This window comes from Andrena cerasifolii, chromosome 4 (genome assembly GCF_050908995.1).
Source record: "Andrena cerasifolii isolate SP2316 chromosome 4, iyAndCera1_principal, whole genome shotgun sequence".
Classification (NCBI taxonomy): Eukaryota; Metazoa; Arthropoda; class Insecta; order Hymenoptera; family Andrenidae; genus Andrena; species Andrena cerasifolii.
Window position 1 is genome coordinate 20,620,388 of NC_135121.1, and position 27,176 is coordinate 20,647,563.

The 27,176-nt window shown below is 45.3% G+C and overlaps 1 protein-coding gene across 5 annotated transcripts in view; it reads left to right on the forward strand.

The window, feature by feature from the left end:
* Nucleotides 1–27,176, forward strand: part of Tara (SERTA domain-containing protein 2 taranis) — a 250,490-nt gene that overhangs the window by 74,419 nt on the left and 148,895 nt on the right. For 2 of the 5 annotated variants that reach the window (XM_076811140.1, XM_076811139.1), the window contains exon 2: nucleotides 5,706–5,819. The exons of 2 other annotated variants lie outside the window; for them this stretch is intronic. In XM_076811140.1, coding sequence (XP_076667255.1) covers nucleotides 5,803–5,819 — 17 coding nt within the window. In that variant the 5' untranslated portion in view covers nucleotides 5,706–5,802. Of the gene's footprint in view, nucleotides 1–5,705; nucleotides 5,820–18,157; nucleotides 18,277–19,064; nucleotides 19,327–27,176 lie in introns of those variants that run through there. One more of the 5 variants, XM_076811142.1, reaches the window with a different exon arrangement.

A 27,176-nucleotide genomic window follows, 5' to 3' on the forward strand; every position in this document is an offset into this window, starting at 1 on the left:
TTGAAGCCTCGTTCTGTCATTTCTCGAGTCATAAATTCATTATTATTTCAACTGCTGTTCGAGTCCACGGCACGCGAGCCGAAATTGAGAGTCCTCGTCCACTGTGACGCGCGTACGCAGGCTGGCGGAGTTGTCCGCTTATTAATTCGAAATTCGAGGCTTCCAGGGATTGCCTGAAAGGGAGCCTAGGGTGGTGTATCAGCTGACTGGGTGCCGCCGCTAAGATGCACCCATTCATCCGCCTTCTTCTTCATTCACACATTCACGTGGGTGCCCTCTCTCGTATTCGCCCATTGACGTGCCTTTATTTTCCCTCTTCCTCATTCCCTCTCGGTCTAGCCGACGCGAGTCGCCGTTATGCAGCCCGATTATCCCTCTCGCTCGGCGTCCATCCCTCTTTCTCTTCTAACGTCCTCCTGCGGTAATGCCACCACGACCAGCGCAATCACGACCACCAAGAAACCGCCACGGATATCCGCAACGCTCCTCCAGTCGCCTACCATCATCCCTCTTACCCTCTTACCCACCTCCCGCCTCTGCCCCCTCCCGTTCACCGACCTCCACGCGCCATCCCCCTAACTCTCCGCGGAATTTTTCTCTGTCCCTCCCGTCCCACCTGCCAGCGTTTCCCTTTGTTCCGTCGCACAGTCTGGTCAGCAGGTAGCTCGCGTAGGGGGGAGACAGCTCGAGGAGGACGCACTCTCGTGGAAGGAGGATAGGTAGGTACCTGAGAGGAAGATGGTAGGTGGAATTGTCACAAAGAGTTTACTATCGCTGAAAAATAGGGACTGTGTTTCTGATAAGAGGACTGTGATCTGCGACGAACCACGCGGCACGAATTCTGCACCACGTTTTTCTTATAAATTCTAACACACCAATAATGGGATGCGAAACCGAAAGATTTTGAATTACGCGGAAATAGGCTGTTAACCTTCGGAGGATACAAAGAGTCCAGCAAAACCACGCCACATTTCCCGTGGCAAGCCACTCAGAGAGCGCCGAATGGATTCTTTCGATCTCCCAGCGAGATTCGAGAAAGTCTGTGGCATGCGGTTTCCAGGCGGACGGGGCACACCGCGGGGAAAAAAAGGAGAACCCACACAGGCATAGGTATGCAAAAGCTCGAGGAGGATAGCTTTGAAGGGTAGAGCAAACGAAGGGGTGGGATCGGTAGTGGCGCTCGAGCGGGCCTGCTGAAATATTCCAGTCGTCCTCTCCTCCGGGGCACTCCTTCGTTCACTGGGTCAAGTTCAAACCGGGCTGGTAAGATGGAAAGGGGCCGAGAGGCCTCAGCCGAAGGCAGAACGCGAGGTGGCTCGAGTAGAGGAGGAGGGAAGAAGGCTAAGTCGTTCTTTCGTTAGTAACCACCGATCGATGGGTTGATCGAGATAACAGGTAGGCGAGGTCGGTCGCTATAAGGGGTTTGCGAAGTTTCGAACGCTGGTTTAAATTCCCTCCTTCCTCCAGCTCCCTCCTCCTCTCTTTGCCAGCCTCTCCATGGGTTCCCTCTTGCTTCCTCCCTCGTTCACTCATTCATCTCGCGCGTCCTTCTCCTTCTGTCTGGCCGAGTGTCCCTCTTTAATCTTCTCCCTCTGCGTTACCACCCCACGCGAATGTAGGTGAACTTGCCCCGTTCGAGGTAAACTACCGTCGACCGCTGTGCACACGTATCCGTGTATGCTTTATGTGCACTTCCGTGGCACGCGACACCGTGCTCGCCCTTGTGCTTCGACTCCTGTGCACGTGACTGTTGCGCCCGCGCGTGTGTGTCCGTGCACTACGATACGTTTGCCCGGTTCGTTAGCGGATGTACCTCGTGCTCCAGATTCGCGGAGCGCAGAGGGAGGGGCGAAGAATGAAGGGCTTATCGCTGCGATCGAGCAATGCTGGAATCTGCTCCCGTTAACGGGGCGAGTAGGATTAATGGACGCAGTATTTGCTTCTTCGCCCTGCATTTCTCTGTTTCTGCAGGTCCCTCGGCTCACGCGGCTAGTGGGATGCATCGTTGGCACGATTTTTAACTTTTGGTTTTGGAGGTAAAAATTTATTCGAATGATGCCCAACTCTGTGGAGGTGGTGCTCCTCCTTACGTTTCAATCTTGTGCTATATATGTACATAGTCGCGCAGTAGTATTGGGAGGTCAGAATCATTAACCCTGGTTGTGGCAAGCTTAGGAACATCCTTTGCTTCCATTTCTCTCAAAATTCTGGCAACGTCTGTGTGGTAGGTGGGACATTCTACGCGAAATCGGACACTTGTTGGAGTAACATTTCGGATGGGGCTCAAATTTGAATATGTTGTAGTCTTTAGGGACGTAAAAACATATCTCGAAGGATTTTTGAAAATTTTGAAAAATGTAGATTTTACAGCTGTTTGAAGGTAAGTACGAACTTTTCTTCAATAAATTATAACTATGGAAGTAGTAAACGGATGGAGATGAGGTTAACGGCGATTTGTAGAGAAGACATTGAAGTTTTAAGAAAAAATTATTTCAGTTTAAAAAAAAAATTGAACCATTTAGAATAATGTCGGTTGAAGCCGCCATGGTTGTAGATACCAGCGCAAGTTCGCCCGCTGGAGTCGTCGAGGCGACCGGCACACGCAGCGTCAACTTTCGGCAATTTTTACAAGGCCAATTTTAAAATGTCCAATATTTTGATATTTAGACCATGAAGGGGAAGGATAGAACTATATTCTGTTTTTTTTTCAGATTTTTAAAATCGCGCCAGATGTTAAAAAACTGCATTTGTTTATAATAATTGCATAAAAATGGTTCAATTTTTTTTTTAAACTAAAATAATTTTTTCTTAAAACTTCAATGTTTTCTCTACAAATCGCCGTAAACCTCATCTCCATCCGTTTACTACTTCCATAGTTATAATTTATTGGAAAAAAGTTAGCACTTAACTTCAAACAGCTGTAAAATCTACATTTTTCAAAATTTTAAAAAATCCTTCGAGATATGTTTATACATCCCTAAGTACTACAATATATTCAAATTTGAGCCACGTCCGAAATGTTACTCCAAAAAGTGTCCGATTTCGCGTGGAATGTCCCAGGTATGTGTAAGAAGGAGAGCTGGGTGTATCAGAGAAGACGATCACCGAGGAACGCACGTGCTCGGCCAAGGATGCACGTGACGTTCCCGCGGTGACGCGAGGCTGAGGAAGACCGCAGGGCGGCGTGGAAAGGAGACGATTCGATCTGTCGTTCCGTTTTTCACTGGGTCAAGTTCACCGCCGGAGAAAGAACGGGATGGAAAGGGATGGGGGGCTCAGGGCGAGCCGGAGAAGAAGTAGGCGCGAGCGATGAAGCGTGGTACACGGATAAAAGGAGGCATCCCCCTGGCTTTGTACGCGCGTGCCAGTGGCCTGTTCGCGCGCGATAGAGAGTAAAAGGAGCACGGGGAACCGTTCTTCCGTTACTAATGAGAGATCGATGTCTTACTGAGATATCGGCTCTACCTCCGCGTCACTTTTTCCTCGCGAGCCCCGTCCCCACTCCCCATTGACCGACCCGCGGCGTTACAGTTGAATCCTCTGCCCGGACCCCCAGGGACGCCGGGGATCAACAGTCTCACTTTTTACCTTTTTACCCGCCACGAGATGTCGGATCTTTCTTCTGCTGTTTCCCTTCTTGAGACACAGCCGGGTACGTTCGTCTGGACTGCGTCAAGGAGCCCCGCCGTGTCTCGCGGGGAGCCGCTGTAGCTTTTGCTTTCGATTTCGGGCTGGGAGATTGAACTTTATAGTCACACGGTTTCGCGGGAGTGCGAGCACCTTGATAGAGATTTTGTAGGTGGAAGTGGATCGCTTTGTGTCAATGGATAAATTATATTCATTGGTGGAGGAATTTAATACAACGTCCACTTAACGCAGAGGATCACCAGGATCAGCGCAAGGGTTGAAATAAGCGATCTCAATCACACTTTCTTCGACACTCGCGTCAGGATCCCTCACCAAGGACCCGCTATCCAACTTTTTTCCCAAAGAGCGGCTTCTTTCCCTCCCCTGTTCCACCTGATCCGTCCAAGATGTTCCGAGGCACGTGTGCAATTCCTCGTGTGACAGACGTGGATGGAATACGCGCGGATGCTGGGCGTGCAAACTCGTAAACTGTCGCGTGCATGTGTTCGTCGGGCGGGAGGGGAGGGGAAAAAAGGCAGAGAAAACGCGACGGTAAGAGAGAGGAAAGGGAGAAAAAAGAGCCCGGGTAAACGAGTGTGCGAGAGAGGGAAGTAGGATGAGAGGGAGAGTAAAAGCAGTCGGTTGTACGTATGTGTGTGTGTGTGTGTGCACGAGGCACGCGATCGTCGAAACTTTTGCTGTCCCGCGAATCGAGAGGTATGCAACAGCTGTTATCGTGTTACGGGTTCGCACGAGCGGCCCGTAACTTCATATCATCGTGGTGGTTGTAGGAGCCCACTCCGTGGAGTGGGTCAAGTTCACTACGCTTATGATAACATTTCTGCTCCGTTCCAGTTCCGTTCCGCGTCTAACTGCGCCTCCAGCCCCCGCCCTCCGCTCGCCCCATCCTCCAGCCGCCTCTTCCTCCTCAACCTCTCAGCCTCCGCTCGCGCCGTTCCAGCGGATGCCCTAGCTCCGGGACCTCCCTTTCCGTCTCTTTCCATCTCTTTCTTTGTCTACCGCAACCCCTTCGCCCTCCCCGCCGTGCCCTCGAAGACCCGTCTGGCTTATCCTTTTCCCTCGCATTTGTAAACATCTCGGATCCGTCCGGATGAAGGAGCTCGCGGTGCATCCCCTCGCTAGAGGTTGCGCATTACTCGGGCGGGTAGGAATTTCGAGCTCAAGGAGAAGATCGTCGACGTTCGTCCAAGTGCGAGGGATGGCTGAGTTTGGATAAAGATTCTGGGACGCGATACTGTTTTGATCGGCTTCCTGTGATTCTCGGAAAATGCAAAGTATTTGACCTTTATAGGTATCGGTTTTTTGTGGGAAGCTCAGTATGTAATTAGCGATTTAGGCGGACGTTCTGCCAGCTTTCAATCCTCGCTTGTACCTGGGACATTCCATGCGAACTCGGACAGATTTCGGGTAAGTTTTCCTAGATTGCTGAAATTTCAATATGTTGTAGTCTTTAGTGATATTTTTCGAAATTTTGAAAAATGTCGATTTTACAGCGATTTGAAGTTAAGTGCTAACTTTTTTCATATGTCCGAGTTCGCATGGAATGTCCCCCCTAGTACCGAGTGCTCTTCATTCTATCTGTACATTATCATTCAAAGGAGCGTTACTATTAATCGGTACGCAAGATAAACCTACTAACGCCAGAGCATATTCCTCGGAAACCTAATATACTTACCCGGAGCCTTCGTGGAAACCCCCGCATTCCTCGCGCAATTCAACCGTCGTCGGACGCAAGCGTTACGCAATGGCCAAGGTCCCTTCGCGCTCTCCCCCAGAAAAGCATATCTTTTTGCAGCGTATCGCCGTGGGTCGCTGATAAATGAGTCACGGTGACGCGAACCCATTACCTTCCTCAACTCGCCGAGCAGGGGCGGGGGGGGCTCTCTTACTCGAATGGTTTCTTGCGTAGCGAGCGCCGGTAAGAGGCGCGCGCACGCATCCCACCGAAACTCGGTGTTTAGCGAGTACACCGAGGGGGGAGAAGCGAGCGATTACGCGATCGTTGAGTGATTTACGAGCTCGCCGACTCACGAGTCCCTTAACCTGTATGTTTGCAGACCGCATTCCTGGGACGGCTCGTAATACCGCTGGAGCACGTGCCGCTGCGTCTCGTGCTGCTCGATTTGGCCGTTGAACGGGCACGGGCCGAAGAGGATGGGACGTTTCGCCGGGTGAGTGTGCATTTCACGTATAAACGGAGCCAGCCGCTCGTTTTGCTTTACCGCCGCCGCGCCGTCCCCTGGTCCCGTTTTATGGAGTCCTGTCGCGGAGGCGAACGGGCCACCGTGAGCGACAGCGGGAGGATCCTCGCGATGGCACGTACAGTTTACGACGGGGGTGGATACGGTGCTTGGATCTGCTGGAGAGTAGAGTGGTGGTTGTCGACGAAGATGCGAGGGAGATGGGTTTGGGTGTTGCAACGGGGTCGAGTACTGTGTCATGAGGTTTGTGATAACATACCTATATACTTGGTAGGTGACTGTACGGTGGATTTAGGGTCCATTTTGCGATACACCCGGGGCTGGCTAGTGCGATAGTGATATAGGTATTAAAGTTCTCCTCTTTCTTAAGAGAACTGTAGAATTATGGTATTATGGTATTATTTTTTAATTATTTTGTCATTAGTTTCAATTAGACTCTCATCACTCGTGACTATTTCCATTAATTATAGATTCAGTTGTTGCTGAGATTTTTGTCTCAGGATAGAAAAGCCTCCTCACCTTAAGGGGGTATTCTAGTCTAGACACTCGTTTTCGAAGGTGATATTTGAAAATTAATTCTGTAAAACCTATCGCACCTACAGGGCAGGGGTTTTGCACACATATTTAGTAGTGTTTGAACTATCAACACAAATTTTTCGAATGCATTATATTGAAATTTGTACAAGTTACACGCCGAAGCGCAGGTCATATCATCAAAAACCAGCCCCATCGGGCGCACGAATTGCGGCCGTCCTAGTCATCTGAAACGAAAGTACCATGACATATTTTCGAAACCTTAAAATATTTGAAAATCAAACAAAAAAAAAATTAGAATTTTTGGGTAGAATAACCCCTTAAGGTTGCTTCCTTTGCTTCGTCATCCGTGCTGAAATGCTTCCCGGCCATATCTTTTTCCATTTGGCCAAAAATATTTTTCACTGACTTATCGACCGACCTTCTTACCACGTCCTCCAAAGTGACCACGGAGAAGGTGAACATCCTTTCCACCTAATTTCTCCATGAAAGTTTCGTCCGCGTCGGGTCGTTGCGCCCAGCTATAGTAAAGCTCGCATAATCGATGCCGGTGCTCGTATTTCGTCATTCCCGATATCAATCGCGGCCTTGGCGGTCGTTTATGTACGCTGCCTTACACACCAGCCGCATTTCCGCCTCCCCTCCCCCCTTTCTCCGTTTCTCTCGACATCCTCTCCCTTTCTGTCGTGCAACAAGTGTGACGGCTCGTAGCGGTGGGTAGGCGAATGAACCAACAAAAAAAAGAGGGCAAAGAGAGAGAGAGAGAGAGAGGGTGAGAGACGAAAGAGCGGTTAGAGGGCGAGCAGAGGGTTGGGCAGGGTGGGAAGGTGCATCAGCGGGGGCCGAGCAGGACAGAGCGCTCGAGCGGATGGAAGACGGAAAATGGGTCGACTTTTGTGTACCGACGAGCTTTGCGAATACGTCAACGCCAGGGCACACCTGCAGTTCGACGGTTTTCGCCCCTATATTCTAGTAAATGTGCCGCGGCTTCCGTGTGCGCGCCAAATCGGCTCCCGCTTCTCACGTCCTCGTCCCGTGTCCTTGAGAGTTCCATACAGGATGTCGCCGAAGTACCTATCGCGATAGCAGGGGGTGAGATTATTGTTTAAAAGATGAATGGAGCTTGCAGAATTTTGGGAAAAGGAGCCTTTGTCCGAGGGGTCGACTTTGAAACTGGTAACCAAATTAATCCGTAGGGTTTAGATACTTCTGGTATACGAGATTGATCAGGAATACAATTATGTTACGATCGTTTTAAATTTTATCTGGACCAGACGAAAAGCCGATTAAGGATGGAAATAACGTAGCGATGCAACTGGGGGGACACTTTCGTTATCGTGGAGCGATGAACGGGCCATTAATGGAGCAAAGTGAAAGGGAAGCTGCCGAGCAGGCGGTTTATTAATCGATCGAGCGTATGCAAATGTAATCAAACAATCGTAATAGGTATTTCGCTCATGAAATATTTATGCCGTTCGACGCGCACCTGTCGCGAGCGCTGTAATTAAGTTGTCGGGCGCCTGCTTGCCGCTCGTCCATGGTTTCTTTCATTTTCCACCGGGAAACTGGTCGCCGTTTTCTCAGAACAAAAGCAATACCTCCTTTCGCGGCCGATTTACGATCGATGTCGTCGCTCCTGGAATTTCATTAATCTCCACCCTTGGCTGGGCGCAGCCGAGTTTTTCATGAATACACCTCGCGTAGGTCATCGATCGTATTTCGAGTAAACCGTCGCTTAATACCCACGCAGATCGAGAATGATTACAAGTAACAGGGCATAAAGGCGACAGGTAGCCCAAGCTTCCTCCTAAACCCAGCCGCATAATTCACGCAAGGTGCGTCTAAATCAGAGCTTGAAACGGTTCCGAAAATAACTGTTTAAAACTATTATAAGGTGAATGTCCCAATTTCTGCTGATTTAAGAGGTAACTCGTCATAAAGAAGGTGTAGAAAATTTGGTTGCGATCAAAATTTGCAGGGTAATTTATTAATTCTTTAATAATAAATCAACCAATTCAAAAACTAGTTAAGAAAGATATTTCAAGATGTTTAACTATTAGTAATTTGTAATTAAATATATAATGCTCTAAATGTCCGTGTTTCTGCTCGTGAAAAATAGCGATGTGTGTATTGACCCAAGCTCGTGCAGCGCCCGCGTAAATGTTTAAGAGTTGGAAATTTCTTTTCTTCGTAACAGTTATTCAGAATAAAGGTTCTTCATAACCGTTTGGAGAACCGAAATCGATATTATAGCAGTTTTCAAGCCCTGGTCTAAATCCCTGACACAGCGGGCCCAAACAAAATACCCTAAGAATCCTATATACCTCACCTTGCAACCCAGCGATCACCCCAATCATGTCCGTACCACCCCCAGCTAACCTTAAAGCATAATCACCAGCCAGCACGTCGCGCAAAGTCAGTGGGCCCTGCAAAAACTCATCTTCCCTTCAAAACCAGAGTGGTCCCTCATAAACACCACCTAATGTACATACATACATACATTATGTACCGCGATGCTGCGGTAAAGGGAAGAAGAAGGGTACCGAATAAAAATCTAGCGATTTCGTTGAGGATGGCCAGGGAGCGCGAGGCGCAGCCCCGCGGAACGAACGCGTAATGACTTAATTATGTCCTGCCGTGGACCACGAGGTGTTAAGCACGCCTTGGACGACAGGGGGGCGTGTTAAACGTAGGCGAGGGGGGACAGGAAGAAAGGGGAAGGTCGGCGGAGGGTCTGAATGGATTTAATGGGATTTATGAATGGATAACGAAGCTTGGCCAGCTTTTTCGCGGCGTGTACGTGTGTAAACGGCGCGCGCTCGTGCTGCGCTCGCGGGGCTCCCGGTGTAACGGGCGCCCGTGCACGGGGGAGCACGCGTATACAGAGGCGAAGCAGGAACGAGGCAAACATTATTATACCCGGGACCGTGAATTATAGCTGGCTCGTTCAGCGTTTCAATTTCAAGCCGGGCTCTCTTTCTCTCGCCCCAGCCTCGCCTCTCTCCGTTGGTCCTGCTGCAGCCACGCATCAATTAAAGGGGAAGAAGCGCCCACGGTTTACTGGCCACCGTGTTCATGATCCTTTTTCTCTCTCCCTCTCTGTTCTGCCATTCTGCGCGCTCCCCTTTGCCAAGTTTCGTTGCGCCTTAATGCACGGCGATTTTAAGCGATTTACGGTCTGTTTACATAAACGGCCGTAATTACGTGCAATTTGTCACGAGAACGCGCTGTATCAGTTTCACGTTGCGCCCGTATATCGCAGCCGCCGTACGTGAGCGCGGACCCCGACGGCGCGTTTTGCGGAATTATTAGCAGCGGTCCTCTGGATACCGTGGGGTGGCTCTTTGTACCCTTGCACCTCTGTGTCTACGAGGGTGGATTGAAAACTACGCGGCCTACCACGGAAGGAGAGCAAGGTAAATGTACCCGACCATGTCTCAGTACCTCCACAGCAACGCGAATTTTATTTACTTTTAAGGAGACGTTCCGGTTTGCGGATCATAATAATAGGTGATATTTAGGAATTAATAGAAGGGAAACTACCACGGATACTTTAATGGGACTTATTACGTTGTATTTAGAATGTCTTCAACTATAGAAATATATTTTTTTTCCTGTAATTAATCATTGCAAACGGTACTGGGGATTGGTTGAAGTGGAGGCGTCAAAAGTTCATCCAACACGGTGGGGCTTGTACTACCTAAACCATTTCACTGAAATAAGAAAGAAGATTACGAAATGTGTCCATGGTTGTGGATGCACAGCTGCTTCTTCGATTCGAAGGCAGTCCTAGACGAGTGCGTTTCACCGTCGGGTCTGATAATCGAGCGTGGACGAACGTCTTCATCGCGTGGAAGGGACGAGCCGTTTAATCTGTCACCTTGCTACACGGGTAGCTCGTCTAAGCTCCTCCGGCAAGAAGCGTGTTCGCGTGCCAACAAGCCGAGCAAATGCTCGCAAAAAGGGCGTAACCTTATAGAATCCACGTCCTGTCCAGTTCGGGAATGCGACGGGTGGACGAGTGCAACGGGTGTCGTTTAAGTACTCGGCGATAATGCTGAGGCCTCTGTTCGGATTAATTCGCAGAGGTGTGGCTCGGATAACGGATTTTTCAATCAGTTCTTCGAAGTCCGCGCCATTTCCGCATTTAACGATTAAGGATGTATCGGACCTATCTTCAAAATGGTACCAAGTTGATGAAAATTATTGAGATTGTTCTTTTTAATCGTCCTGACGTGCTCTGTGAATTGTTTTCACTACACCGTTTTAAAGAAATAAATTATAACTTGAGAAAATTGTGAATTCAGGGCATTTTCACCGGCAAAAGTTCAACAAATAATGCTTGAAAAAGCATTTGTAAAGTGAAGAATACTTTTCTAGAAGTCAAAATAAGACTCCAACTGTCGTCCGAGTTCCTTCAATCTAGATTTTCTATGCGTAAGACGTGGATATTTAAGTATTTCCATATACTTTTAAAGGTTAAAGGATAATTAGGTATTCACCATGAAAATCCTTCTATTTAGTACGTACTTGACTGAAGAAAAATCAGTCAGCTTATTTCTATTACCAAATATGTATTATTTAAATTACCAAATTTTCGAATTGTTTTATAGAGACGTTTGGTATCGATTTTTAATTATAGTGAAATTATTCTGCAACGTTCATTTATGTCCTTACAAAGTGACCTACCGCTTCCCTATTGTTAGCACTGCACCCTATATAGGGAAAACAATTTGTAGCCTGTCGTGCAAAGAGAGAAAGAAAAAAAAACGGTGGCGGGATTGGCGACCTGCAGCAGCAATTGAGTCATTTACCATATTTACCGTGGCACGTGCCGCTCCTACTATCTCGATCCGGATCGATCGATCGTAAACCGGATTAATCGGTGTACCTACCAATGGGACGCGGAGAAACAATTGCGCGAGACTGACGGTCGATTGAACGGGATTCTTAATTGACTGTTGGGGCATGCTGCGACGAGATAATATCAATCGTCACAAAAGGACCGGGCCGTCGCGAACCTTAACACTTGGATCTTCAACCGTAAAAGTGATCGGCCGATCGCGTTTCTGGCTACCTTGCTGACTAATGGAGTATGTAACTCCAAGGTGTCGACGTTTTATTATTCTGAAAGATTTGTGATATCTTGGTAGGAATGATCGGCAATTGTATACCATAGAATAATTAATTAAGAATTACTTTATTTCTGAAGAAAGAAGAATTATATTTGAGGTATTAAACATTTCAGAGCGCAACGGAATCTTTTCACTAGGTGATGTATTACGCTTTAATCGTTCGCGTCAAAATCGAATCGAGGTTGACACTGTTGACAGTGGGTTGACGACGGTGGCGCACTCAGGATTTAATCTTAAGGGGAGCCGAGTTGAAGGGGTAAAAATATTTTTAATGCAAATTCAATAAGATTCATTAGGTGATTATAAAAATTTATTTAAAGAATAAAATCTACTTAGTTTTCTTTTCTTTTTACAAAGCCGTTTCTTTGGGGGTGCCCTCTCCCCTGGGTGTGCCATTAGTTCAAGATACCGCAGCATTTTACTGTAAAATAGAAGCGTTGATTATTTTAAACGCATCGCAGCGTTATCATTGTTTTGAAAGACATACAGAAAGTACAGAGGCGGCTTCAAGCGAATTCGAAACTACCTGCACGCATTAACGTCTTGTCAATCCCCAGATAAATCGATCCCAGCATCCATTAGTGACCTCGATAAAACGGTCATCGATTGTCGTAACAGTCGTTACGTAAACACCGCGGGAAGTAATAACCCGCAACAGGTGAGGCGTTCCGTAATCGCGCGGGAGGGCGTTCGCGTCTACTTCGGTGTGCACAAAGGAACGGTTGAACGACTCTAGGTGACGTGTTCAGCCGCATTTTATAAACTACTGAAACCAAACCAAGGAAGATGAGGTAGGTAGGTACACAGAAAGTACAGAGCACATAGCTGGCAGCAGCGTTTCCAAAAGTTTTTCTACGATGGAGCACCTCATAAATCCTGATATTTTAACGGAACACCTTGTAGGAACGTTATTTTGTAGGGTAGGTATGTTTAAATAATAAATAAAATAAATGAGTAAATCTAAGCGTTGAGAACAAAAATATTTATTCTCAGATGGTAGCTTTTTAAAATAAAGCGCAAAAAAAATAGTAAAACAAACTAGCGTATATATATATATATATATAATATAAATAAAAAATGTTCTAGAAGCATTTAAACTTTTAAAATTTGAGGGGGAAAAAGTTTTTTTTTTTAGTTTTTCGGACTTTTTTCGAAAACCGTTTGTCGCACGAGAAAAAGTAATACAATATAAAAGATGCTTCTTGTCCGGATCTACAACTTTTGTTTGACATATTTTTTTATTTAATCAATAACTTGGAGGATATAATAAATAATGATTTAAACGTTCAAGGGCCCAGGGTCACCCTTTCCCGTTATCCGATCGAGCTCAAACTTTATACAATTTTTTTATAATTATTTGGAAATATTCTGGAGTGTGCCCGAAAAAATCTTGAAAAAAATTTTACCAAGAGGAAATAAGAGCCACCCTATTGTTGTAGCTTTTAAACCTCTTCCAGGCTCGTATTAATTTTGCTAAGTTTTCACGGAACACCAGTGTTCCGCGGAACATAGTTTAGGAAACGGTGTATTGGAGAATAAGAATCTAAATATCCCAAAAACGATTAATTCGCAGACCTGCCTTTTACCAAGTCTTGTTAACCAATCAGGCCTTCACCTATGATTCTAAAACGCCCTGTATGAAAAGAACATACGGAGAAAGTCAAAGCTCCCATGAATTCACAGTTCCAATCGAAGCACCGAGTCCAGCAACGATGAACTTGTTCGAAAGTGACCGTCAGACGAACCTAATCAGACAATCACTCGAGCGATCCAGATCTGCCAAGCGGTGGATCGATGCCTTTTACCGCGAGGAAACGAGCGCGGTCGTTACGAATCAGCCGTACAATCGTCCCGTTCCCTGCCCGCGCCTGGATAAGCATCGTGAGAGATACCCACGTGATCGCGACCAAGTCAGCGTCGTCGTCGACAGAACGAAATGAAAAGTCGCGGTGCGTTCCCCTGCCGCAGGGACTCGGTCGATCACGTTCCACCGTGGCACGTGACGAGCGCCACGTGATCTCGATCGATCCAGCCGATCGGTGAACGCGCGAGGCCGACGTGGCGCGTCGGATCGCGAGGGACCATACGCGTTATCTGGATATGAAAAAAAAGAAGAAGAAGAAGAATGGAAGGGAAAAAACGGAAACTGAACCTCCTGGCGGCTGTCACGCGGCTCGTTTACCATAAGTATTTAACGCGCCACGCGCCTCTCCTCCTGAACGATCTCGTCGGAGGATCGAGCCGCCGCGATCTCTCGATCAATCAACCGGTGAAACAAACAGGGACAGTGGGGCGGCTGATTTTTTTCTCTCTCGCCACTCGTCTCCCCCCCCCCCCCGTTGCCTCTCGTTCGAGAGAGACGAGCGGAAGATTGCTTGCATTCGCTTGATTGATTCCCGAGTTTTTTACCTTTTTTTTTATTATTTTCTTTTTACTTTTTTCGTCGCTGTTAAAAGCTTGTAGAGCTGCCGCCTATGGACACGCTCGGACGTTTCGACGAACCGTGTTCGAAACAAATTTGTTTTCTTTGCCCGGGCCCGCGTTCGCGCGATCCCGCCAGTTTAAATATCGCGACCGGTGCGTGATTTCGTTTGTTCTCGCTCTCAGTGGCTGATTCGACTAATTCGAACCTTCTCTCTTCTTTTCTTGGAGCATACCTTGCGAATTATATTTCGTTCGGATAAAGGCGATACCCTCTTCTCCTTTGCATAATTGTAACCCGTTAATTCGTTCGTTATCGCATCCACTGGTGTCGGCGTGTTTTGACGCCGAGGGATTTGAATCCTGCGATCCACGGCGGCAAACACGAATCCCAAAACGAGCTTTCAATTCACCGGCCACCGCCAACCAAGCGTCCGCCCTTGAATCAGTTTAATTTGCCGCGAGCACTCGATCCGAGGCGCGCGGGTCTTTCCTTCGCCGCCGTGACTCACAATTTCAGCGCGATCGAGTTGTCTGCCCTCTCCTCCCGCCTATCGTTCGATTCGTCGAGATTCCCCGGGCCGATAAAGGGGGCAGTGGAACCGAGAGGGCTACGCTTTTGTCCTCCGTCCGCGTCGGGGCGATCGTTATTGTCGAACGGTGTGCATATACTTTAGCCACGATTCGGTTCATTCACTCGTTCGGCCGTTGCATTCCCCCTACCCTCGCGTTCATTGACTAAGGTGCACGATAAACCACGTGTCTAGCTCACTTCTGGCACAGTCTACGCGACCTTGCCGCGGCCGCGTACTTTTACGTATGTGGAGTGAGCATTGTGCGAGCAAATGCCGCCTCTGTGGCTCGTGCCGATGTACAGGGTGCTCGTGAAAGGTGCTCTTTACCGACACCGCTGACGAAGGGATCCCATGTGTGCAGTTGTGCACTCGTCAAGTGTCCGCCCACGCGTCTTTCTGCGGCAGAGCGGTATAGAGAGCAAGTTATCGATTCGATGTACTCGATTAATTTTTTTCTTCGGTCTGGTTCCTTCCGATTATTTGCTCGGATGCGTTCGATATTCTGGGATAGGTATTCTTGGTAATCATGCGTGGGTTTATTTGTTGTAAGTTTTCTAATGAAAACTTACGAGTTGTAGGCGGTGGGCACCACCACGGCAGAGTTGGGCATTATCCGAAAAAATTTTTATTCGATAAAAAATTATTTTAATATTACTTTAATCGAAGATTATTCGAATAAATTTTTATAGAGCGACAACAAATTTTTATTCGAATAATGCCCAACTCTGCCCCATGGTAGTCGATGTATTAACCCTCAATTACTTACGCCACGTCAATATGACTCTGTGCGCGAAAGGTAACCGTAAATACGAGAACCGAACTATTCTTCTTTCTACTGAATATTTATATTATAAAAGTTGTGTGACGTTCGGGAAATATTATAATATCAACCCTTTCTGCTCGGGGGATTCCATTTCGAATCATTATCTTAGAATTGGTTAACGTTTACCTCTAACTGATATCTACTATCAACCTAAACATTTCATATAGCATCGCATCTCACATTTTTTTCCCTTGCCAGAAGGGGTTGAAGTATAATAAAATAGCGTTAAAGTATTGGAAATTGACGCCACGTCAGCACTAGTGATACAGTAAAAACGTAAAAACCGACGTCACCAGTCGATGTGTTCACACTGTGTACGGAGGGCCAGAGCCTGGTTTCGCGTGCCACGAGATTGTTATGTACAACATCCTCGGAACACGTGTTCGTGTGCACGCGCATAAATACGCGTATAGACACAGGTGCGCGCGCGGCGGCCCGTGTATCTGATTGCCATGGAGGCTGTGAAGCCACGAATATCCCCTGTCTGCTCTTGCACCCCCCGATCTAGAATAGCGACCGACGCGTGCCCGTTTCTTTCCGGGTTTTTTCCACGGTCGTCCGTTTTCGATCGGACCGGTGGGCGGGCGGACGGAAAACCTAACCACAGACGATAACGCGGTCACGTCGAAGGGTCACCGTTGCGTAGTCCCATTCACTCGTTACTCGTCGCTGACACGTTGCCCGTGGTCAGAGCTGCAATCATTTTTTGGAGACAGATCTCCATCGGGTTTCCAGGCTGCGGTTCCCTCGATGACACGAATCGTTTCCCGGATTACATGCACCGAGCTCGTCCCATTTTTGCTTCGCCGATCAAGGCGATCACTCGTTCATTAATGGATTCAAGGTATAGAAATAACGAAGACGCTGGCTGGTGCGTGGTCTTGTCACAGAGCTCCAGCTACTTTGCTGTTTTCCTCGGCGTGTACTAGGGTGGCTCTTATTTACCCTTGGTAAAATTTTTTTCAAAATTTTCTTCGGGGCACCCTCCAGAATAGTTCCAAATAATTATAAGAAAATCTGTAAAAAGTAATACCACATAAAAGATGCTCCTTGTCCGGATCTACAACTTTTGTTTGGCATATTTTCTTATTTAATCAATAACTTGGAGGATATTATATAAAATCGACTTCGCGAGCTGATAATAATTTAAACGTTCAAGGGCCCAGGGCACCCTTACCCGTTATCCGATCGAGCTCAAACTTTACACGGATTTTTTTTTAATTACTTGGAACTATTCTGGAGGGTGCCCCGAAGAAAATTCAAAAGTCGAAAATAAGAGCCACCCTAGTGTGTATAGCTGCGAGTGAAATGAGAAAATCAGGTGGGGTCGTAGAAAGTGTAGCAACGATTATACTTAGTAAATTGTAATTCCTTTTCAAAAGTAACAAAGTGGAGGGTTCAGAGAAGTTTGTAAAAAATAATATATCATCCCTTAGTATCAAGGGACATTCTCCAGGTGCGCCCTTAAAATTCATAAAGTCATACACAAGTATGAAGATACATATCTCTGATATCGTAGAGTTCATCAACACGTGTGACCCAGATACAAAGGAAATCATCACTGGATACTCAAACAACGGCTCCCTTCAACCCTCCTCCTATCTTCTTCCACCTTTTCCTATTCACAGTTCTCTCCTGAAGGTTCGCGCCTCTCCAGCGTCCTTTCCCCAGATGTTCCGCGTCTCCGTCTGTCCTTCTCCGTGGTGCTGACTGTTCACACTTCTGTTTCCTCCCGGCCCATTGAGCGCCGATGAAAAAGGATACCGCCACGTCGCGAGCTCGGCTCACCCCTTTTTTTCTTCTCCCGCGCGTACAGCCGCGCCTGCTTTATTCTGCAAGGACGCGCGGCGTCGCCCGACCGTTTCGTCCGTCCCTTTCACGCGCGTCCACGGGACCGACCCTCCTTTCTCCTGGTGGCTAGTTGTTCGCATCTTTTTTTGCCTACGGCCCCTCGGGCTCCGATAAAAACACGTTTACGCGACTCGAGCCTTGGGGCACGGTCTTTCTTCTTCGCCGCACCTAACGCTTCCCTTGTTTTCCTTCCACACATCTAAGATTTCGTCGGCGTATTTTTTCACGCGTCTAGGATTTCGTCCCCCTTGTTTCCGCGACTAGCTGTTCGCACCCTTTTTTCCCCTTCAACCCTGTGGCGCCGATAAAAGACGGGACCGCAGTTAGCCTCGCTATTTCACCTTGACCGCGACAACTGAAGGCGTCGGCCATAGGCGATTGTGCTCCATCGTCGAAGCTTTAAAAACATTTACATTTGAATCTAAAATTATGTAAAGGGGATCAACCTAGTTAACAATTGTTCCCTGGTTGGTTGCTGGGTATCTGCGATGTCAACGCTATATACTTAAAGGCTTTATTGCTATTTTTTTCGTTGTATAAGCGGAATTTATTTCCCTCGATTAAACTGTTATTAAAAACGATAATGGAACATGGGGTAACAAGGTGGTATGTACAGATCGGCAATTTTTATTTACGCTAGTCCTGATACAATAGGTAAACATAATCTCTAATTTACATATCGATGACTTAATTTTTCAACAACTGTGTTAAAATAAATCATTCTTGGCGCGAGAGACGGTGGTATTAATTCCAAGCTGCTTGGGTCGCGAATTTCCCGCCATACATTTCGCGTGCCGATCACCGAGGGTTTCGGCGCGACGAGGTATGTACACAAAAACTGCCTGGCCTGCCTCGGGCCAAATACAATCCAAACAGTACCAGGAATTTGTTTGTTGTCCTCGAACGCGGTCTCTTGGGAGCGAAATTGAGGCAAACGTCCCGCCTGTCTAGGACACGCATCAGTCGCGCTTCACTTTCGGCCTCGATAACATCGTTTCCGCGCGGTCCGTTAAATAGTGTCCCCGGACGTCCGGTTCGAACCAGCGCGACGCGATCGGACATCTCTGACCGTGACGGAGGTGTAGCCAGTAGGGGTTGCCACGTTACTTTTGCGCTTTTACTCAAAACAATATATTCGTACATCTGCATGCAGAATCCACCAGAGAGTCCACCAGAAACCGAACACCTAAATATCTTTTCCGATACAAACTTACGAAAGTAACCATCAACAACTTCATTAAAATTATTCTAAATTCATTTCCTTTCGATGCCATTAATCAGATGTATCAAGGTCATCGATGTTCTTTTAATAGGCTCGCGCGTCTCTGTTGCCAGAATCTTATTGTTTATGAAAGAACAAAGTTAACCATTTAAGTTTGTTGACCCTCAGCTGACCTTCAAAAAATCGCGTGTAAGTTCGATGCCTGGTGGACCACCCTGTAGATTTATTTGTACATTCACATTAGCGCGTCTTGGTCACTTGTTGGCTTGGCTGTTCGGCACGTTAATTCTCAACGTCCGAGGTCATAGTATTTCTAAATCCCCTTAACAGGGTGTCGTCGGTGTTTATATTATTAGAACGAAATAGACAATTTCCTTGGTAATTTTTATTTACAGTACTGGAAATATTTATCGCATCACCCACAAGTCCACGCTCTATGAAACGATCTTTATAATTCCATGATTGATAAAGTAGTTGGTATACAATTTATTTTAACCAAGACATCGGACTGTATTGCCTACTCAACAGTCGTTCGAAAATATTCGCTGAGCATTCGAGTGATGCAACAAATACTTCCAATACTGTAAGTACTAGAAGCTCTGCCTCGATATTCACATTTGCTTTTATCTTCAGTCCGTTCGCTATTCATTCTAGTTGGATGGATGTATTAAGAGTCACTTGTGTAAAAGTAGGCTACACTCTAGTGATTGTAGAGGTACCCTATCAAAGGTAGAATCTATGGCAACCCTAATGAAAAGTGACGTGTTTGTGGCGTTCGTGTGCGTTTTGTTTGATCAACGCCAGCCTGTGGATCCGCGTCTCCGGAGTGGATAGACGTTCTTCCAGCACCTTTGGATGGGGGTTCCATCGAGCACTGGATTCAAAGATGTTCTCTCAGGAGTAACGTCCACTTCCGGTATAGCATGTTCAGATATTACATACTTCGCATGAATTTCAGAGTTCCGTTTCTGTTAAGGGGTAACTTGGGAGTTGATTTTAAAGAAATTCGACAACTTTATTAAAATGCAAAATAAATGTTTTCCAGCTTTCTTGTTTTCAATACTTTGCTCCGCCATCTTGTTAATTTTCAAGATAAATGATTAATTGTAGTTCGGGCGATAGTAACGGTCATCCTGATCAAGAATCCGTTTGGATTTTTGCTTCTGATTAGTCTAACAGCTGGAATCACCCGCACTAGCGAGGCATAACTTTTCAAATATGTCATCAAGATCGCTTTTAAAAGCATTTTGAAAACATTAATTTTATTACTTGTATATTTTTTACTTACTGCAGAAATGTAGTTTAATGAATAGAAAAAAGTTTTCTACCGTTGCTATATTTCTTTTCTTCGCAATAAATTCGCGAAAATCGCTTCATTTATCGGCGTGAAAACCGGGATGACCCATTAAGAAAAGCTGATTGACTTACCTATATCTTTCGCGATAAGAGTTGCTTGAAGCACCTTGCTGTAAGCGCGTATGTCCTTCTAGAATTCACTGATTTCTTTTATTAGGCTGTTTAGAACGTACTGATCACTGTGTGCATTTCTCATTACGACTAATTTACCAGTGAGAAGTAGATGTTCTATGTGATGTTCAATTAGCACGCACAGCCTCCATACATATCTTTCACAGATCAAAGCTTACACCCAGAATCTTCAAATTACCTGGTGGAAGTGGTGGACCATCGCGAGCGCTCGCATTCTAGATCTATTGACCATCCTTTAGTAGAATTATTCAGGTTTCAAATTGAGGGGAACAAATGTTCCCATATGTCATTTTCTCTTTAACTGGCAGTCTTTCTAGTCCAGCTAAATAAACTTCAACTCCATAGATATCGTACCTTTCCTGTCTCCTTGTATCTGCCTTTAAACTTCAAACCACATTCCCACGTGTGCAATATGCGTTCCCTGAACACATTCAAACCCACCCTTCAACGCTAAGTTAAGAACAAATAGGAAAAACCTTTAGAATTATAAAAATTATTTATCGTTACACTCGCGTCGTCTGTTATCCTATCCCGTCCACGTCGCCCTTGAAAACTTAACGTTCTCAAACATCTTGACTTTCAATTCTGCCTCACGCGCTCGCACACGTGGGTGCGCGGCTTAACGCGTGGCTCGATGGCTCGTTCCCGTGGCTGCAGGATCTCGACGACCTGCTATCGCGTTACACGGGAAACCGGGGCTGGTGAAATAGGTAGTCGATAGACCAGCGCCTTGATACAGGTGCACAGGACACGTGTATCCTCGCGGCGCGACAAGATCGTCGGATTCCTGGCGAGAAAGCGAAACGCGGCGACAATACGCCTCGCTGGCTGAATCGAACGAGCCACGCTTTACATCTGCCCCGATACCTTTATCAGGATAGACTCGCGTCGACTCATTTTGCTATTGTGGCTGTTTTTCGTGGGGGGGGGGGGGGGGGACTTACACGTGGGCGATCGAAGCCGGGGGGTAATTCCAAGTCAGATGCTCCGAATCGTGGGAAATTTTTATTCTTGAAAAGAACGGAGGTGCGGGTAAAAAAAGATTAAAATAAAATTGTTTCGTTAGAAGGAATTATATGTTAAAATTTGTGTCCCATTATTATTATTATTATTATTTATTCCACGGGCAGACACTTTACAATATACAATTAATAAAGTTAACAAAGAAACAGTGTGAAAGAAGAGAAAAGTCAGTGCAAAAATAAATTTACAATAAGATAAGAAAATAATAGAACTAATGAACCAATAAAATTAAAATTTAACGTCTACTGTTAAGTTCGTTATGCAGAGATACAAAATATGATTATTCAAACTGTTCCTTGTAATTTTCATGTAGGTGTCTCTATTTTTTACGTCCTTTCCGTTTTATTTTAATGGTAAGGGGTAGAATGTAATTATTCTTTTAGAAAGATATTCGTTTCTTGTGAATTTTATGGGTCACCAAAAACAGGGGAGTGTTAATAATTTTGAACATGCTGTAGCACAGAAATTCAGGCAAAGGTTTCTATATAATTCTATCAATTAGTGGGTAACAATGTTGCAATGAACAAATAACAATAAAATTATAAAAACGGCTTCAATTTCGAGCCCCTTTTTAATAATTTTCATAATTTATGTGGAAATCCGCGTAGGTTTCGCCAAATTGCTGAAACTAACCTTCTTTAGTTGTTGAAACGATCGAAGCTTCACTGTATTCCATTCATTTCGGATCTTCAACGGCTTCTTTGAAATCGTTTGCAGTGGCGAGTCGCTAGATTATACCTAGCTCCGTATGTCGTGACAATCGTTGGTCGTTGGGTAATGGTTTCTTACAATTAGACGCACTCGGTGGCACGGAGTTACGCAAGCTTTTTGAAAAAGCTCTCGTGCCTGCCAGCACGGGTTTGCAGCCCATGAAACTTCTTACGTAAGATCCAGAATCACCAGTTACTTTCTCGACCACCGCCATTCACCTGGCACCGTAGACAGTGCAAGCACGCGCTGCACTCGATGCACAGGATGCACGCTACTCTACGAGATGAATATTAACGTGTACACTTGAATCTTTGAAAAAAAAAAATGGTAATTTCGTATTATAAAATGATACTTGCGTCGCGCAACACAGTCTGTATATGTGCAGAATTATTGCTTTGACTTCGCATTGGAGAGAGAACACTAATTGAAAAACAATAAGTAGTAGCTATTGAGTTGATAAGTTTTTATTTCTATTTTTGGCGAAAGAATATTCTGTAATATTAATATAGAAATAAAATATTATTATTAAAATAGAAATATTAAAGTAATATTAATTTTAATATTAACATATAATATTAATATTTCTATATTTATTTATTTGCAATAAATCGCTCATTTGTTATAGGACTTGCACCAAACGATGTAGACTTTTTTTACACGTATTACACGTTATAACTCAAAAACTGTCAAAACGGGAGCTGCACCCCTCTGCTGCGAGGTCCTTAATTACACTGGATATATTAAAGTAAAAATTGCAAAAGAAGATGGTTGCACTCCCAAAAATTATATGAAACATAATTTATCCAAACGAACTCTCATGTTCGCGAATCATACTTTTTATTCAGCCTCTCCGAAGGCAATGCATCATTTACTTTCGTACTTTGTAGTAATTATAAAAATATTGATTGGACATAGGAGAATTAACAGCGGCTGGGATACGCGGTGCTGTGCTTCGAATGGTGTATAATATTCAATAGAAGGTGGAATATCGTAGAAATGATTTTTATCAGTATTTGTTTACAGGTACCGTTCGATATGTGATCATAACGTATAGGTGAAATATTTTAGAATAGTATGGGACGTAGTAACGGTTTGATTCGCGAGGAAAGTAACTTTCGTTCGGTCCAAGGATGGACGTGGTTTTGAATTCCAATTAGATTAGTCTAATTGCGAAGTAAAGGGGGAAATAAATAAAATGTACCGCGTGGAACGGGGAATGGTATCGAAAAATTTAACGAACCGTTCGGCTTTTTTCGTATTTGCTCCTCGAAACTTGCAGCTACGTGAAACATTGCACAGTACGCTGTGTGTACTTCAGTCTATTATTTCCCTCTTTTTTTAAATCGATTTCCGGTGTTGTTCTGCTCTACGAGTTCTGAAACTGATCTCTGCTGAATATTCGCGATGGTTGGTTATTTCGATAGAAATTTGACGTCGAAACCGATAGAGACACATAACTTAAGCTCCTGTGATTCCTCATTGGCCACTTGACAGACTTTCCTCCTCTTTATCTTTAGTCTTCGTTACTGGGATCTGTGATCCTGAAAAACGAATCAGGAGGGAATACAAAGTATATTCAACATACGACTTAAAGCTTCAAGTACCGCGCTGGAAATATTTATTGCATTACTCGAGTAAACATGTTATCGCTTATACCTCTCTTATTCATTGCAAAAAGGTATAGCTCACTACCATGGCCAAAAGAAGTTGGATCAATCATTTCATCAATCGTATTCCTATGAAAATTCAGCGTACTACGTAAATTTTGATTTACACTAAATTAGTATCGTTAGAAGAACATTAACATATTCAGATAACAGTCTTTCATAATATTCCCTCGGCATTTTCATTTCGTTGACTGAACTCACTCCAATCCGCGGCGAAAATGTTGGCTAAGTAGTTAAGCAATTCCACTATACCACTAATTCCTAGTGACTACCAGAGCTATTTATCGGGAGAAGTAGCGTTTCTCAGCCAGCACGAAAGCGTCTCGCGAGCAGAGAAACCGATTCGCAGCGTAGACTACTTTCCTCGAGCCTTTCGATTCCGAAGTTTTCACATTTCCAGTATTCATCAGCCCATTATATTTTAATATCGCTGCGTAACTTTCCTCCACGATCCTGGGATCTGCCAGGCTTTCCCACCTCTTTCATTTCACACCGTACCCCTCACATTTTCGCGGACAATCGCACTGGTTGCCCATCTCCATGAAATTCCACAAATAAATAGAGATATTTTAATGGTGGAGTTTAATCGAACGATTAAACCTGAATTAAGATGGATTTCTTAGGACTCGGAGTTCTCGCACGTGACGATAGATCGAAATCGTGGAGTCGCGTACAAAGTGTATAGGTAAGTGACAACGGCGGATAACTTGTTAACGCGGCCTGAGAAACTTCCTTTTCGGCGGTCGTTTTACTCGCTTCTCGTGGGGCTCGTCGTGATATCCTGATAGGATGGACGTAACGATCCCGTTTATCCGCTCGTCCGGAGTAACGAGGTAGCGCTGCGACGCTGATTCGAGCCTAGTGACGCAGACACGGCGCCCACGCAGCAGAAATTCTGTTGCCGCTACACGCCTTCCTGGAGAGTCAGTTTCGGATTCGTTTTTCTGCCCCCTTTGCCTGCTTTCAGGCGGTACAAAAATAATTCTGATTTCATCGGCGGTGGTTGGCGGGAAACAATGCATCGAATCGCGGGTAGCTCCTGGTTAGAAGCTTCTTGCGTTCACCTCTACTGCCCCATTGTCTGGCGGGCACGGGGTTCATTCTGACCCATCCACCGCGTCCAATTACACGCGTTACTTGCCATTAGTGCAGGAAATATTCTTTATTTCTCCAATATGAGGTATTGTAGAAATTCTTGTCGACTATCGTACTTACGTTGTAGCTAAACTTTTCTTTGTCAACGGAGAATCTAGAGTCTCCATTTCTCCTGTCGATTCCTTCTGTCGCGTTTTCAAAATTCTCATCCATCGCGAAATCACGACCATTTGGTGCCTACCGCGTAACGCGAAAAGAAACCGCGTGCGGCGAGTGAAAAGTATTAATATCAATCCTGATGCAACTATCTCGAGGATCGTGGCTGGAGGTTCTACGAGTATGAGAGACCAAAGGCGCGTAATATGTTGCGAGTACATACACAGAACGTTACGATCGAGAGGTTGAGTTGCGTAAGATGCGTCTGCGCGCAGGGAGCCACGCAACGCGATTATTTAAATGCTCGATGGGAACATCTGATCTGATAACGAACTGTATCGCAAGGAACACGATACATTGTCCCGCGCGATTAAAGATCGTCTACCGCGGAGTCTGTCCAGTTCAGCTCGATTTCTTTTCGTCTTCTGTTCTATAATAGGTTCCCTTGCCCATGGGAACGAGAAAACACAGGCGTTTCCCCGCGTGTATCGCGGGAATTTTATTTTTCGCGATTTCGTCAAACCGCTCCACGTTACGCGGCAAATATTCGTTTCGCGTCTTTTTCGTCGTTTTTTATCGCGTACACCCGGTTTCGCCAATAAATTCTTTCGACAGGTAATCTTGACAGCGAGTCTTGTAAGAAGATTACAAAAAAGAACGTGCTGCTGGCACATCGTGCGAGAACATTGAGTACTTTGGAAACGCACTCTATTCCTCTTATTTTAATGATAACGATGTCTGATATTTTCCGAGCGTTGCGTTTGTCAGCATAATTCTTCGAAGTAGCCACTGCTAGCTCGCTGTATATAATTGTGTACGCGATATGGTTTTGCGCGAGCCTGAGTGCTGTGTTGCTGTAGCGAATGGGAAGTTACAGTTAGCTATGAAAACTGTTCGCATAGCAACAATGCTATCTTCCTGAAACCATCGTGCACCGAGTTGCTTCGAGCAGCAGAGTTTTCCTATTTCGTGTAGTAAATGGAATTTTGTAGAGAAAATGAGTCATTTCTGGGGATTGCAAAAATTAGGTATCCTTTTTACATTTAAAAGGATGAAATAATCCCCTAGGTAGGTACAAATAGAGATAAATATGAAATTCCTTTTCATTTTAGATTTTATTCCTAATTCTCAATGTACGAATGGAAATAAATATAAAATTCATTTTCACTTATATTTCAAAATTAAAGATATTTTAGGTTTTATTCCTAATCCTCCATGTTCAAATAGAAATAAATATAAAATTCCCTTTCGCTTATACCTATTTCACAATTAAAGATATTTTAGGTTTTATTTTAATTACTTTAAATCCTTTACCAATTATTATACAATGGCTGACATAATCGCAGTATTAAGCTTAAGTAATCTTTTAGCGAACAAAGAGTCACGCACATTTCTGTATGCTCGTGTGCGTATAGCGAGGAAAGATACATATTAAAAGTGATCGGGATACTGCTACAGATGATGTGATACCGAAAGCTTAGATAAGGTCGACTTCATTTGCACTACCATAGAATGAAAATTCGACATTGTCTAGTTGCCCGTTCGCACTTACTCCTATTCATTTCTGATAATTCGCATTCATTTCTGCTCGATCCATGTTCCATACTCTTTCTCACGCGTGGACCCGCCTTAATCCTTGAATGGATACCTTCATTGTTTGACTGCGCATTATACTCTGCTTCAGAGTTGAGCAAAAATTCAATTGAAATACAAATTTTTAATTACGAATAAAAGTTATAAATATTATTGTCGAATGAAAATTTTTAATTTATTCGTCAAATAATCTAAAGTTAAAGCAACTTTTATTTGATCCGTTATTTAGATAATTTTTTATCTAGTTAATGCCCAAGTCTGATTTAAAACCCTTATCTGTTTCAAGAAGCAAACGTGGTAACACAGAACTGGAGATATTTATTGCTCGAATATTTTGCGTGCATTCAATTCTATATACTTTTCCTTGAAATAAGTTGGATACCAACAACTTTATCAATCATGGAATTATTATGAAGATAGGGCGTGGCTTTGAGATGCGAGAGGCAATAAATATTTCCACGTAGGTACCATAAAAACCTCGTACAGTTGAAGAATTAGGGTCGAAACGGACACCCCAAGGAGCGCGTCCTCGTCCCTCCCCGTCCCCGGCTTCGAATTTCGCGGGTAGGACGGACCAATTCCGCGCTCGAGACCACTCGAACGTTCAAAAGAGCAGCGCGGTCGCGCTTTTCCCGCCGCGACGAGAGCCTCGACGACGGCCCCACAAAGAGTACGAACGCGCGCGGCGGAAACCTTCGGCTGCCGACGGTGGTATGTGAAAGGAGAGTTGAGAGATATTTCCTCGGCTAATGCACGACGAGGACACGGTCCGTGGTGGAAGGAGAGAATGGCGAAGCGGTCGCGCGACCGAAGCCGCGAAGAGGATGAAGAGGAGAGACACCGTCGGGGGGACAGAGACCGGGGATAGAATTCTCGTCGCGAAAGAGAGAACAAAACGAATAGATCTTGGCTAGAAAAATGGAGGGGTAAGGTGCGAGGAGGCGGCGGTTCTGGGCGAAGGGTAGGAGGAGCGCGGAAACGGGGAGGGTAAATTTATCTGTTTGGCGCCGCGCTGCCGAGAAGAGGCCGGGCA